Source organism: Trachypithecus francoisi, unplaced genomic scaffold, assembly GCF_009764315.1.
Source record: "Trachypithecus francoisi isolate TF-2019V2 unplaced genomic scaffold, Tfra_2.0 Lachesis_group13, whole genome shotgun sequence".
NCBI classification, from domain to species: Eukaryota; Metazoa; Chordata; class Mammalia; order Primates; family Cercopithecidae; genus Trachypithecus; species Trachypithecus francoisi.
Window position 1 is genome coordinate 118,221,660 of NW_022681458.1, and position 14,977 is coordinate 118,236,636.

At 58.4% G+C, this 14,977-nt stretch overlaps 3 protein-coding genes across 5 annotated transcripts in view; 1 reads left to right on the top strand and 2 right to left on the bottom strand.

Annotated features, from left to right (window-relative positions):
* LOC117095266 (SH3 domain and tetratricopeptide repeat-containing protein 1-like) overlaps positions 1-14,977 on the bottom strand; it is a 563,227-nt gene that overhangs the window by 393,431 nt on the left and 154,819 nt on the right. The gene's annotated exons all lie outside the window — the stretch shown is intronic.
* Positions 1-14,977, bottom strand: part of LOC117095263 (ATP-dependent 6-phosphofructokinase, platelet type-like) — a 430,270-nt gene that overhangs the window by 300,702 nt on the left and 114,591 nt on the right. The gene's annotated exons all lie outside the window — the stretch shown is intronic.
* LOC117094244 (SH3 domain and tetratricopeptide repeat-containing protein 1-like) lies at positions 1,175-13,044 on the top strand. The gene is given in 10 exon segments (XM_033229427.1): positions 1,175-2,106; positions 2,109-2,831; positions 3,217-3,379; positions 5,785-5,932; positions 7,628-7,670; positions 7,673-7,749; positions 8,544-8,694; positions 9,751-9,947; positions 12,693-12,761; positions 12,763-13,044. Coding segments are annotated over 10 exon segments (2,739 nt in total). The 5' UTR covers positions 1,175-1,220.

Sequence of the window (14,977 nt, forward strand, 5' to 3'; positions counted from 1 at the left end):
GAATGGGATCCATCCCAGTACATTTGGGATGCAGGCACAAGGTCCCAGAGGAGGCCTGGGAAGCCAGTGGGGAAGGGAAGGCTGTAGTAGGTTTAGCCTCGGGGAGGGGGTGGTTCCACCCTCTGCCAAAGTCCCTAGAGCAAAGGCACGTGGCTCTCCAGCTGCCCCAGAGACCAGGGTAGTGGCTGGGAGGGGCTGTGTGCCTCTGCCGGGTGGGGGAGATTTCTTAGCTAATCTAGTGAAGTCGAGTCAGATATTTGCCTCTAAATCATATTTATTAATTTTTTAATTCCAAGGCTTTACAGATGAATGAGACAGTTTGTATTGAAAATAGTTTTTACATGTGAGCCTGAAAAAGAGAGTCTCTTTAAATCTAGTTTTTTCCTTCCCTGTAATGCCTCTTTTCATCCCAGGTTTTCCAACAGGAAATGCGCTCGTTTGCTCACCTCTGGGAGGGGGCTTTGGCTAGGAATCCACCAAAGCCAGCAGGTGCCAGTGGGATACTGGAGCAGGCTGGCCTTTGTGAACCCTTTAGGAACTGTGGGCTTCAGGTTTTCAGACCATCCAAGGTGAAGGTGGCCACAGGGACCTGGAAGCTTTCCCATCCTTCCTGCAGGGATGGTCCGTTTCCCTGCACGGAGCTTGGTACCTGGGTACAACACTCCTGTCCTGTGCCGTCGGTGGCTTTACCAATTTTGCATAGCAGCTTTTGAGCTGATCAATAGCTCTGATTGGCTGTTGAGGATTTCATGGATTCCGGTACCCCACTGGGGGCCCATATGCTGACAGAAGTGACATTTGTAGTTGTGGTGCTGCATACACATGGGTCCAGTTAGAAGGCTTTGATTCTTTGGAAAGGGAAAGGCATCTCTGAGGGATCACTGAGCTGACATAGTCTCCTCAAACCATGCTGTCAGGTGGGCGACAAAGCAGGACAGGAGGGTGGTTTCGTAGGAGAGTCGGGCCACGGGCCTGCGTGTTCTCTCTGTCTCCATAGTGCCGGAGTTCCTACGTGCTCCAGGCCCCGGGTTTGCATTGCACATAATTCTCAAGGGCTCATGGCAAGCTGCACCAGGGACACAGAGGGCGGGGATGCGAGGACCCTGCCCCCAGTGGACCAAGGACTCACTGCTGGACTCTAATCTGTCTAGGTATTTTTGTGACTTGTAGAAATTCCGCCACCTTGCTTGGGCCTGGAGCCACAGGAGACCCTTCCGAAGATGAGGAATGTTCTAGAACAATACAAGGCCTGCCCAGGCTGCCCCCAGGAGCCAGCGTCCTGGGGTCTCTGTGCGGCATCCAGCAACGTGAGCTTGCAGGACCCCGAGGAGCCCTCCTTCTGCTTGGAAGCTGAAGATGACTGGGAGGATCCAGAGGCCCTGAGCTCACAGCTGCTGTTCCTGAACACCTCCGGCTACAAGGCCAGCTTCCGTGGCCTGTACAACGTGGCACTGCCATGGCTGAGTGGCATGTTCTGCAGCTTTAGCGACGAGGAGGAGCTGACTGGGCGCCTGGCACAGGCCCAAGGGGCGGCCAAGAAAGCTGGCCTCCTCATGGCCCTGGCCAGGCTCTGCTTCCTCCTGGGGCAGCTGTGCTGCAGGAGGCTCAAGCTGTCCCAGGCCCGGGAGTACTTTGAGGAAACACTGGGGACCCAGGAGGGCAGCTTCGGGGACCTGTTCCAGGTGGTGGCTGTGTACGCCCACCTGACCAGCGTTTACCGGAAGCAGAACCGGGAGAACTGTACACAGGTGGTTCCCAAAGCCATGGCCCTGCTCCTGGGGACGCCCGGCCACATCTGCAGCACCGAGGCAGACGGGGAACTCCTGCAGCTGGCGCTGCAGTGGGCGGTGGGTGGCCAGAGCCTGCAGGCCGAGGCCCGGGCCTGCTTCCTGCTGGCCAGGCACCACGTGCACCTCAAGCAGCCCGAGGAGGCCCTGTCCTTCCTAGAGTGGCTGTTGCTTTTGCACAGGGACTCGGGAGCCCCAGATGCTGCGTGGCTCTCAGACTGCTCCCTGCTCCTGGCTGACATCTACAGCGGCAAGTGCCTGCCCCACCTGGTGCTGAGCTGTGTCAAGGTGGCCTCATTGAGGACACAGGACTGCTGGCCGACTTGCTGAGGAGCGGGAACCTCGTGCTCCAGAACGCCCTCCAGCCCCACAGCCTCCCCACCCAGACTTCCCACTACCTCAGGCGAGCACTGGCCTCCCTAACCCCAGGCACAGGCCAGGCTCTGCGTGGCCTTCTCCACACCAGCCTGGCCCAGCCGTACAGCCACCATGGCTACCATGGCCCGGCCATCACCTTCATGACGCAGGCGGTGGAAGCCAGTGCTGTTGCCGGGGTCTGTGCCATCGTGGACGCCCTGGTGGCCCTGGCCTGGCTTCACGTGCTTCATGGACAGAGCCTAGTGGCCTTGAACATCCTGCAGTCTGTCCAGGATGCAGTGGTGGCCAGGGAGGTCCAGGAAGGTGTGATTGCCAACATGGTGGCCGTGGCTCTGAAGAGGATGGGCCGGACGAGGCAGGCAACCAAGGGCTACTACTGCGCCCTATGGGTGGTTTGGGACCTGGGCCAGTGGAGGAACCAGGCAGTGGTGATGGCCAACTTCGGGACCCTGTGCCTGCACGCAGGTGCCAGCAGGCTGGCCCAGCACTACCTTCTGGAGGCCGTGCGCCTGTTCTCGAGGCTTCCCTGTTTGGAGTGTGGCTGGGACTTCACCCACGTACTCCTGCAGCTGGGTTACCTCTGCACCCGCCAGGGCCCGGCCCAGCAGTGCAAGGGCTACTGTGAGTGGGCCCTTCTGGTCGCCGTGGAGATGGACCGCGTGGAGAGTGAGTGCCCCAATTCCTCCTGTGTGCCTTCTGGGGCCACTCGGGTCAGGGCACACCTGGGGTTTGTGATTCGGAAACAAGTGGTGGTTTTTCCACCATCGAAAGTGCTGAGTCATGGCCAGCAGCAGATGTTGACAAGCGCCCTGGAGACAGGCGATTCCCATGCAGGGCCAGGCCCTCTGTGCCCTACTGGGGCAGCCAGCTCTTTCCGGTTTGCTCAGGCACCATCCTGCCTTGAGCACGGAAAGTCCTGCGTGCTGGGAATCCCTGGCCATAACCCTGAGATCAAGGCAGGCGCTGCTGAGCTGGGACTTGGGGCCCCTCCATGAGCCAGGCCCTGAACGCCAGTTCTTGTGCCCGTGTTATCTGCTTGGTGTCTCGGCAGCCCTGCGCACCTGTCATCCCACTTCACAGAGGACACGGGCGGGTGATTGCCCAAAGCCACAGAGCAGTTCATGCAAAAGCAGCTCGTGCAGAGTGTGCCAGGCCCCACCCACAAATGGAGCTTGTGGGGTCCTCGGGAGGCAGGTGCTAAGTGTGGGAACGTGAGCTTCAGGCCAGAGAAGCCACAAAAGGGTGAGTGGCGCGATGGCGGGGCAGCACTTGGCCCCGCGTTAGGGAAGCCTCTTTAGTCTGGGACCAGAGGGTTGAGAGGATTTAGTCAAGTAATAGGTGTGGATGAGGGGGCTGGTGGTGAGGGAGGGGCTGGTGGTGTAGCCTGTGTGAAGGCCCAGAGGTGAGCGGGGTGAGTGGGTTGTGAGCGGGGTTGAGTGAGTGGGGGTGAGTGAGCGGGGATGAGTGAGCGGGAATGTGAGAGGGGATGAGTGGGGTGTGAGCGAGGATGAATAGGATGTGAGTGGGGGTGAGTGAGCGGGGATGAGTGGGGTGTGAGCGGGGGTGAGTGAGCAGGGCTCATATAGGGAGGTGCAGAGTTGGGAGTGGGTGGGTTGGGTGCTGGATGGTGAGAAGCTTTTCTGCAGAGCTAAGCAGGGCCTGGGGTCTCAGGCTGTGGGTTGGCCTTTTCCCCAAGAGCACTGGGGAGCCATGGAGTGCTGTGGAACAGTCACTGCACACTGAGCAGTAAACGGACAGTAGGTGGGCAGGGCTATCCGAAATCTAGGCCGCAGAGAATAGATGAGGAAGTTGAGTCCAGGGAAATGGCTGAGACAAGGGATACTGTTGAGTCCCCTCTGCCTTGCAGCGTTTTGTCATGGCACAGTGAGACCACTCAGAGGTGCCTCCTGTGGCCTGGACCAGAGCCCCAGGGGCTGTGGCCAAATCTGCCCATTTCCCAGCACAGGCCTGGCACCCAGTCCTGGCCCTAGGAGGGATTAGATTTTGGAAAGGACCGTGTAAAGGGGCCCTAGTCCCACACATCTGACCAAGGAGGGGTGGGGGGTTCATACCCAGGCTTCTTCCCCAGGGGCATTCTCTGACTGGAAGGAGACCCTCCAGGAGCCCAGTGCCCCAGCGCCCACTGCAGCCTCCAGTGGCTCCTGGCACAATAGCCTGTGGCACCTCCTCCTATGAGGCCCTCCCCAGGGTGCTAGGGGATTCAGACTTGGAAATGCAGGCCAGGGAATAGAGATGATGCGTCCCTGTCTCCCCACCCTGCGCTGAATGGTCGAGGAGACCGAGGGTGGGGTTGATACCCCACATGCTTACTTGGGGTCATTTTTGAGTCACTTTCGGTAGTTCGTGTCCTTCTAGGAGTTTGGCTGTTGTGTCTAGATGGTCTGATTTGTTGGTGTACAATTGTTCATAGTGTTTTATGGAATCCTTTTATTTCTGTCAGGGGCAAGGGGACGGGGGGCAGGGCAGGGAGGGGGGCACTGGGAAGCTGGCCCAGGGCCCCATCAGCCCCTTTCCTTTGGATCATTTGGTTCCTTGGCATCAGATGCTTTGAGCTGGTGGGCCTGGGGTCGTCCCAGGGCTGCTGCTGGCCCGTGAGTCCCAGCTTGAGCCTCCTTTGTTGGGTCAAAGGTCATCTCAACCCCAGCAGAGGAAGTATGTACACTCTGGGCTGTTCTTCCTACTATGGTGGCTTTTGTCATCTGACCTCTGCCTGCCCCGAGTCTTCACTCCTGGCCTTTATCTGTCCCCTTAAATGTGACCACAGCAGCCACCTGTGGCTTCTCTCCCACAGAAGACAGAGACAGTTGTGCCACCTGTTTCCCTGGGGCGCAGGATTTCAAGGTCTCACGTCCCATATGTGGCCCACTCGGCTTCCCCCGAGCAACCTGACCTGGTGGGCTAACCATGGCCCTGGCCACCCCACCCACAGGGCCCGGTGACAATGCTGCAGTCACAGCCCCTCGAGTGTCAGACTTACTGAGAGAGCGGGGAAGGAGCCAGATTCCATGGGGACCCGGGAGACTGGCTTCAGTCTTGGCTTCAGGTTCACAGAAGGAAAATGGGCCAGTGTGCTGGAGCCATGTTTCTCAAAGTGTAGTCCCTGGACCAGCAGAGCAGCATCTATGTCACCTAGGAGCTTGTGGCAAGTGGGAGTTCTGGGGCCTGCCCCAGGCCTGTGGAGCCGGAAGCTCTGGGGGCAGGACCAGCAAGCTATACAGACAGGCCTCCGAGTGACTGTGATGCCTGCACATCTTGAGAACCATCGACCTAGATAGCCTCTGAACACTAACGGCCCCTGGTGCGTCTGGAGACGACACAGGCCATGTCTGGGAGGCAGGGGAGATGGGCTAGCACACTCCTCCTGCTACAGGGCAGCATGATGCTCGATTCCCTCAGAAGGATGTCCTTCATCTTTTCCATGCCGTGTGTGTTCACCCTGGCCCTCCCAGAAGGCTAGGAAGGGCAGAACACTGCACACACAAGAGGTCCGTTCCCAGTCTCCGCATTCCAGATTCATCTGTCACCAGACCCACGGGAGGAGGCAGACTGGTTCCAGGCGGATGAGAGCCCTTGTTCTGACACCTGCGTCTGATTCCAGGACCTACAGATCCACTCTGGACTACAGCAAACAAAGTCCGGGGATTCTCATTGACCTCCAGAAGAAAGAGGAGGCGCATGCCTGGCTGCAAGCAGAGAAGATCTACTACATCCTGCAGCAGAGCGAGCTGGTGGACCTGTACATCCAGGTGAGTGGCAAGGGAGGCAGGAGGGCCTCTGTGCTGTTCACTCTCTGTCGATCCATCCATCCATCCATCCACCCACCCACCCATCCATTCATCCTTCCATCATCTGTTTACCTGTTCATCCTTCCATCATCTTCCCATACACCTGTGGGTCCTTCCATCCATCCATTCATTTTCATTCATCCATCATCCATCCATTCACCTGTCCGTCCATCCATCCATCCAACTGTTCATCCTTCTATCCATCCATCATTCATTCATTCATCTGGTCACCTCTTCATCCATCCATTCACCTGTTTGTCCATCCATCCATCTTTCCATTATCCATCCATTCAGCTGTTCATCCTTCTATCCATCCAGCCATCTTCCATCCATCCATGATCCATCCATTCATTCATCATCCATTTTTTTATCATCCATCCATTCACCCGTCCATTCATCCTTTCATCATCCATCCATTCACCTGTTCATTCTTCCATGCATCCATCATCCTTCCATCATTCATCCACTCGCCTCCTCCTCCTTCCATCCATCATCCATCCATTCACCTATTCATCCTTCTATCCATCCACTCATCTCCTATTCATCCTTCCATCCATCCATCTATCCATTCATCCAATCCTTCCATCTCTCCACCCACTTATCCATCCATCAGTCCATTCATCCTTCCATCATCCATCCTTTCACCCATCTATCCAATCACCTATTCGTCCATTCCTCCATTCATCTATCTGTCCATTTGTTTATGTATACATTGGTCTATCCACCATCTTTCCATCCATATGTACATACTTTATCTACCCACCCATACATGCAGACATACACTCATCATTCCAATCACCCATCCGTCCAAACATTCAAGCATTCATCTATCCACACACCCATCCATCCATGTGTCTACACATCTGCTCATCGATTCATCCATCCATCCACTCATTCCTAAGCCACTGCTGAGTACCTGCTGTGTGCCTTTTACCTCCCTCCAACTGGTTCCCTCACATCCTCCCCCAGTGGCATCTTCTCCCTGAGGGCAGAGGTGTGGCCCCTCACAGTGCCTAGCACCTGCTGGTATACAGCTCATGCTCAAAGAATGGGACCACTCAGTTAACACACAGAAGAACGTGCTCCAAGCGACACGTGGCACATCTCCTTACAAAATGAATCTATCATAGCGGCTGTTTTCAGAGGCTTTCCCAAACAGTGTGATCTGGAACAAATTGTGAAGCCCACGAGCCTGGTGAAGCTTTCATTATTGAGCACCTGCTGTATACCTACTTGAGCTGAGGAGAAGGATCAAGAGCTCATGGCCAAGAGGGGACCAGGCCCACCCACAAACACTGTTGATGTGTGGCCCTGAGCTGCGACAGGGATGTGGCAACGCAGAAAGGAACCAGGGGATGGGTTCCCAGCAATCTGGGGGCCACGGAGACTGTTTGAGTCCGGGGGGGCGGTGAGCTAGGGCTAGCCCTGGTGGTAGGATTCACAGGTGTCGGGCTTCTGGGCTGCAGCTGCTCAGTCACCTCCTGGCACTCAAGTGCATCAGTTCATTGTCTTCATGCCAGTGGTGGGGCAGCCCTAATGCACAGGTCTAAAAAATGTTCAGGTGTACCTGCAGTGTGTGAGAGGAAGGAGGCTGGTGGAGGTGGGTGTGGTCACCTCGCCACGTGTGGGTCTTGAGGGAACTTCTGCCCCTTTCAGGTGGCACAGAATGTGGTCCTGTACACAGGCGACTCCAACCTGGGGTGGAGCTGTTTGAGGCAGCTGGAGACATCTTCTTCAATGGGGCCTGGGAGCGGGAGAAATCCGTGTCCTTCTACCAGGTGAGCTGGCCTGTGGGCTGATGTGGGTGGGCCTCAGGGAGTCACCTGGAGGGCTGAGACACAGGTGTGGCAGGGCAGAGGCCTCCCACCTGGAGGCAAGGTCTCCCATGTACATGCTTCGTTTCCCAGTGGTCTCACCAGGAATGATATTGACTGTGCCCCTGCCCGGGACAAACGCTTGGGGACTGGATGTGGCAATGGCCCTATCCTTGCCTAGTGGTCTCACCGGGAATAATGACTCTGCCCCTTGCCCGGGACAAACGCTCGGGTCTGGACATGACAGTGGCTCTACCCTTGCACCTGATGATCTCAAGCAACCATGAGTGGGAAGTCCTGTCCCCATCATTCCAGATGAGGAAGCTGAGGCTCAGAGAAGCACAGGGACATGTCAAAGGACACACAGCATGTCAGTGGGAGGCCCAGGGCCAGGGCCCAAGTCTGCCTGCACCCTGAAGTGGGGACGCTTCCTCTGAGCTCACGGTGTGGCTCAGCCCTGGGCACACATAACGTGTTTTTAGAGCAGAGAGGAGTGCTGTCTCCCCCTAGTGAGAGCCCTGGTGCCCAGGTGGGAGAGGCTGGTCTGAGGCTGCCGGGTGTAGCTAGATGGGCCTCAGGTGACTCTTCAACCCCCAACAAGGGTGTCTGAACCGTACGTTATCCCAGAGCACAGAGCTCTGTGGAGGTGCAGGGGTAACTGGGGCGTGGGATGCTCCAAGCACATCTTTGAGCTCTGAGGAGGGCGCTGGGCAAGGTGGGTGCTGCGGGAAGCCTGACCCCACCTGCCTGTGTGGTAGGACCGGGCTCTGCCCCTTGCAGTGACTATGGGCAACCACAAGGTGGAGCCGCAGCTGTGCAACAAGCCGGTGGCACTGCTGGCCACGCTGGAGGAGCCCCAGGAGGGCTTGGAGATTGCCTACATGGCCCTAGCACTCAGCATCACTCTGGGTAAGTCCCCTGAGACCCCCGCCCTGCCAGGACCACACTTTGCCAGAGCCCAGCCTCCAGGTCTGTAGGGCAGGAGCTGAAACAGCTGCTGGATTTTCCCGGTCTCCTATCCAGGCAGGCAGATCTGCCCAGCTGGCTTCCCCATCCGGCCGTGCAGCACAGCCCGAGGTCTCTCACGCAGTGCTGAGCTCTGCTTCCTGTCTCTTCCCGCTGGTGACCACAAGGGCCACCCAGAGTGCCCTCTGCCTTCCAGACATGCCAGGCATCTCGGTCCCTGTATGTGCCAGGCCGAGTGGCACATTCCCTTTTTCTTGTGTGCTTCCCACCCTCATCAACCACATGGCTCTCTGGCTGATGAAATCCCGGTTCCCCTTCCAGCAGCCTGCCCCTTAAGGCCGGGCAGCCCCTGGTGCTGTGCCAGGATCGTCTGTCCTCCTCCAGAGACAGGGAACCCTGGGCAGGCCGCATGCCCCAGCGCCTTGTGCCCTGGGGCCCAGTACAGAGTAGGTGTGCAGCTGTGTGGGAATGCATTGAATGCAGGCTCCACAGCACTCGCCCTGAAAAGGGGAGGACATCAGAGACAGCCTAGGTGAGTTTGTGTATCTGTGGGGGGACCTGGAGCTCAGGCATGTGGTGACTCCCCAAGGTAAGGGGCTCTGATCGTGACACAGCCAGGAGGAGGCGGATGTCACGTCTGTGGGCTGCATGGAGCTGGGGTGCCCAGGAGCACCTGGACTGCATGGGATTTGGACTCCCCTGGTTAAAACCAGTGAGCAAAGGCAGGTGGCTATGTGTAGGCACAGAGCTGGGCCATCCAAGTCCGACTTTGCCACAGCCTCACAGTAGACAGGGGCAGGCCTTATTAGTTCTGCTTTACAGCTGGGAAAGTGAGTCTGGGAACCCAAAAGGGACTGGCCAGAGCTGCCCAGGTGACCACAGATGCCTGGAGGCAAGCCAGGTGCAGCCCAGGATCTGCATACCTGCTCCTGAAGGGCCTGTGCCTGACTGCCCCAGGGAGCCACGTCCTCACACCTGCCCCTTTGGCCTGCACCCCAGGGGACCGGCTGAATGAGCGCATAGCCTACTACCGGCTGGCCGCCCTGTACCACCGGCTGGGCCATGGCAAGCTGGCGGAGCACTTCTACTTCAAGGCCCTGTAGCTCTGCAACTCGCCGCTGGAGTTCGACGAGGAGACCCTCTACTCCGTGAAGGTGTACCTGGTGCTCGGTGACATCATCTTCTACAACCTGAAGGTGAGTGGGGAGGGACAGGGCTGAAGGTGGGTGGGGAGGAAAGGGCTGAAGGTGGGTGGGGAGGAAAGGGCTGAAGGTGGGTGGGGAGGAAAGGGCTGAAGGTGGGTGGGGAGGGGCAGGGCTCGGGCTGTTTCCAGCCCCCTTGGAGTGGAATGACCACAGACCCCTGGGGCCTGGGTTCCAGCCTTCCTTAGGAATGGCCCAGTGGCCTCCCTGGAGCTCTGCACGTGGCTGGAGGAACCTGCAAGGTTCGCAGATACAACCCAGCTCCCAAGCTGGCCAGGCCCCACCCTCAAGAACTCAGTCTCAGCCTGGGAGGCTGACACATGAGCGGGCAATGGTGGCCTCTGGGTAAGGAAGGGGGATTGTAGTCAAGGGGGCCCTCCTGGAGGAGGTGACACCAAACTGAGTCTTGACAGTCAAGTGTCAAGTTGCATTTAACAAAGAAAACAGGGTCGGGAGAAGGACATTTTGGAGGACGGCATCATCCTCACATTGAATCCACGTTGCAAGATCCAACCCAAATCCCGGTGCCTCCTCTAGGAAGCCTGCCCAGGGTGCCAGCCTGCACTGAGCAACTCCTTCCTGGAGTCCCAAGACACCTTGAATCTTCACATCACCCAGGAAGGGTGGGGTGGGACCCGTGTCTTACCATCGGGTTCACAGACAGGGGAACCCCAGCTCACGGCAGGTGCAGTGGGGAGGGGCCCCAGCCAGGCTGAGACCTTGCTGGGTCAGGTCTGTCTCGAGGGGAGGTGCTGTGCTCCCTCTGCCCCCAGCCCTGCAGGGGTAGAGAGCTGGGACTGGCAGACTCAGACCTGGGGTGTCTCCACCCTCTGCCCAGCAGGTACTTGCCCCTCCTACGCATCTCACTGGCACCGCATCCGTACTACTTATGGGCTGAGGGGCCAGGGCGCTCCAGTCCAGGGACCGAGATCTTGGCCTTAGAACATGAGGAGCTGGGGCAGCCCTAAGACCCCGCCCCATATCCCTCACCACAGGCCTGGGGCTGCCCGGGAGGCCCCTGCCCATTGCTGGCGACACCTGGTGGTCAGAAGCGGTCCCTGTGGCCTCCCAAGTCCCAGCCAGGGAGGTGCCAGGTGTCAGGCCCAGAGGGACGCTGCTCACTGCTCAGGGGCTCGCCTGGGACCAAGGGACGGGCCTCCCAGAAGTGGCCCTTTATCTCTCTTGGTCAAGCCTGCCACCCACTCCGCCTGCCCAGGAGGAAGGAAACAGCCAAGTAGTACCTGAGAGGCCAAAGTCCATGGTTGGGGTCAAGGGGCAGAGGCCTCCTTCACCTCCTTCTCGTGCACAGCCCTCTCGGCCTCATCATGACCGTGCTGTCAGCCCAGGCCAGCTTCCCACAGGGAGGCCCCCTCGGAATTCCCCAAGGGCGGCTGTCTTTCCAAGGCCACACCCTCCTCCTTGTATAGGAGGCTCTGGACCCGGGGCCCAGAGGAGTGGGAGAGAAAGCTGGGCTGGATGGGGCCTGGAAGGCTGGCGGAGAGGCAGGAGTAAATGGACATCCTTGCCGATTGCCTCTAAAATGGAGTCCCCTTTAGTCTCCACGTGAGAGTCAGCCCTGGAATAGGGTGGATTAGGTGTGTCCTGGCTCATCACTAGCTGCTGCACACACTACAGGCACATGAAAATGCACACGCAAATTTACACAGGCACAGGCACACGCAGAGACATGCTTTGGCTGGCTCCTTCCTGTTTAGTTAGGATGCCCCCACCCCTTCAGGAAGCCCTTGCCTCCCACCCCCGGCTGAATCCGAGGCCTCCTGGGCCCCCCCCACCAGACTCCTGGGCTTCCATCTGCCACAGCCCGGGCCACCTTTGTGGTCAGTGTTCAGTCCCAGGTCCCTCAGACTGGGAGCAACGACGTTAGGCTCAGCCATGCACCCAGCACAGAGTACAGTGTTCGGCTGGGCCGGGGAGCATTGGATGAGCAGCGGCGGTGACTCGGGGCCTTCTCATGCCCTTGCTCCGTGTGTGGGGCAGGGCAGTGAGGGAATGGACTGCTGCATCTTGGACTTTGTCCTTGGCCCTGGGAGCCATCTTGAGATGGTAAAGAGGGACAGGCCAGGCCTGGGTCTTAGATCCCTTGGGTCACCCCCATGTGGAGGAGGCACCTGGGGAGAAGCCGGGGGGTAGATGGGAGGGTCAAGGAGGAGGTCTGGGAGGTGGCATCCCAACCCAGGGATGGTGAGTTTGAGCCAAAGATGCATTGAAAATGGGAGTGGATGTCTGCGGACTCACACTCCGTCAATATTTCAGGGAACATTGCCAGGGAGGACACCTGTGAGATGGTTTTGTACCTGGCCTGGCCCGTGGAGGGCCTGGAAATGGTCAGCATGGACAGGGGCCAGAGGGGAGCCTGGGTCACTCAACGCTGTCCCCCTGCTGTGGCTTGGAGCCACGGGTCCTGCATGGAACTCTCAGAGCAGGCAGGATCTGCCCTGACCTCAGCCCATGGGGAAAGCAGCCACTGCCTGCAGAGAGGGTGGGACTGGGGCAAGAGGCTTGGGGTGAGAGGAGCATAGGGATAGTCAGGAAGGCTTCCAGGGGTTTCAGGGTTGTCCCCACCTCCTGCAGCTGAAACCACAGCAGTGTCACAGGGTTCAGGGCTCATGGGGTGAGCCAGCATTGGCTGGACATGTGGAATGACCTGGAGACGGAAACAGCCTCTGGGAAGACGGGCTCCGAGTCCCCCTTTTGCTGAGCATGGCCTGTACCCTTCAGGAACTGTTTGATGCAGCCGGGTACTACCAGCTGGCACTGGCAGCCGCCGTGGACCTGGGCAACAAGAAGGGCACAGCTGAAGACCTACACGCGGCCGGCCACCATCTCCCATAACTTTCTCCTGGACTGTGAGAAGTTGCTTTTCTTCTATCAGAAGGCCAGGACCTTTGCCACAGTGCTCAATGTCTGCAGGGTCAACCTGCCTCTGCCACTCTGCGGGTGGGCCCCCTGGTTGGCCCCAGCCACCCTCGCTGAGAACAACATCCAAGAGAGTGGGTTTTGTGCAAGGAGAATGGTCTCCTGCCTCTCCTGGTGTGTCCCGTGGCTCATTTTCTGGGGAATGGAGGTATGAAAGCAGGGTTCAAATAGCAATAAATGTTTTTTTGCAATAACATACTGAAGTCCCCAGGGCATCCTTCCCTGTGTGCTTCCTGGGCTGTGTCTGGGGGCCAGCTCCTTCCCTGGTGGCAGCCCTCTGTTCTTGGGGATGAGAAGGACCCTGAGTCCAACAGACCTGGGCCAGGTCACCATGAGCCTCGGTTTCCTTGGCAGCCAGAGGGGAGATGGTGGTAGAACTCCCTGGGCAGCTCCCTGCTCTCCCTGCTCAGAGCTTTTGCTGTAGGTCTCGTGCCGCCCTTGCCTTTATCCTTCAGGCCACTGTGCCCGCATGTGGGGGCTGCTAGTGCCCCTGTTCGCCATTGAAGAAACAGAGGCACAGAGAGGTTAGGTGTCTCGCCCACCGTCACACAGCAGGTAGGGGCGGAGACAGAGCCCAGTACACTGACCACCACACCACCCTGCCAGCTTGCTGCCAGGAAGGTGTCCCCCATTAGGACCCAAGGTCAGCTCCTGGACCTCCCTTGTGGTGTCAGGAGAGCCACAAGCCAGTGAGGGTGGCCCCGGGGATCCCTCACTCAGTGTCCTCTGCTCCCAGACTTGGTTGGGCCGAGCCTGGCCAGTCCCACCTCTGGCCACTGGTCAGCCCTGCGGGAAGTGAGATGCAGGGATCTCCGCCTGTGTAGACGCTGCTAGCCAGTATTGAAAGCCTTATCTGGGCTGCCCCCTATGCCGTCCCCACAGGCCCCCTCCCCTTCCGGCCCCCAGCCCTCATCCCAGTCCCTGGAATCCCAGCTTTTCCTTCTTGGAATCTCTTGGCCCCAGGGAACACAGCTCACACGGTCTCTTTGCCAGTTTACGACAAGCAAACCGAGGTTCAGAGACTGTGGGTGTCCCACGTGATTCTCACATACACTGCACTCTCCCAGGCCCCTCTTTTAAACACTTTAAATGAGGTGACTTTCACATCGCATGCAATTAACTATTTCAACGCGAATAATGTGGTGGCACTTGTGCACTCACAGTCCTGTGCAACCACTCACGCCATGTAGTTTCAAAACGTGTTCATCTCCCCAGGAGAAACCTGCCATCCTCATTAAGCTGTTACCCCTCCTTGGTATCCCCCAAGCCCCTTGTTTAATGGAAGGGGAAACTGAGGCCCAGAGAGAGACTTGCCAGTGGGTGGAGCTCTGATTATAAGGAATCAGGCACCCATCTGCTGGTTCACTCCTGGATTGGTTTTCCACCCAGCAGAGGTGACAGAGCCAGGAGGTTCTGGGACCCCATGCTTGCAGCCAGAGCCCTGCCCCGAGCTTCCCCACTAGGGGGCAGCAGAGAGCTTTCCAGAACCGGCAGCGAGGCTGGCGGGAAGCAGCCTCACGTGGACCCCAGATCGCTGTCCCCGTGGGTTGGGCTTGGGAATTGGAGAGGAGCCCGCATGCTTGGAAACGTGAAGACAGCACGGCCTGGCTGGAGGAGCGGGAAGCGCCGTCACGTTTACTGAGGACACAGATCTCCTGCCCGCTGGGCCGGGCATGCAGCCACTGTTCTCCTGGTCCGCAGGTCCGGGTTGCTCTCGGTCCCCGACCTGCCTCAGAGTCCGGGGGGCTTTGGAACTGTGCTTCCCCATCTCCACCCACCCTGGCTGGTGCCATGAGGGGACTGGATCCTGGGATCCTGTTCCTCTTGGGCAGCAGAGACTGGGGGACCAGAGGAGATGATGGGTCTTCAAGCCCCACATTCAAACCCCAGCCCACCACGCACAGTCTGGGTGTTCGTGGTGAGGGAGTTGATGTCTCTGAGCCCCAGTTTTGTCACCACTAAAATGAGGCCGACATACGGGGGCAAATTGCCAACCCCAGGGCTAAGAGAGGCCTGTTTCCTACTGACAATACCTCTTACTCCTAGGAACAGCTCCAACAACCACACACTAGGGAACACTCAACCCA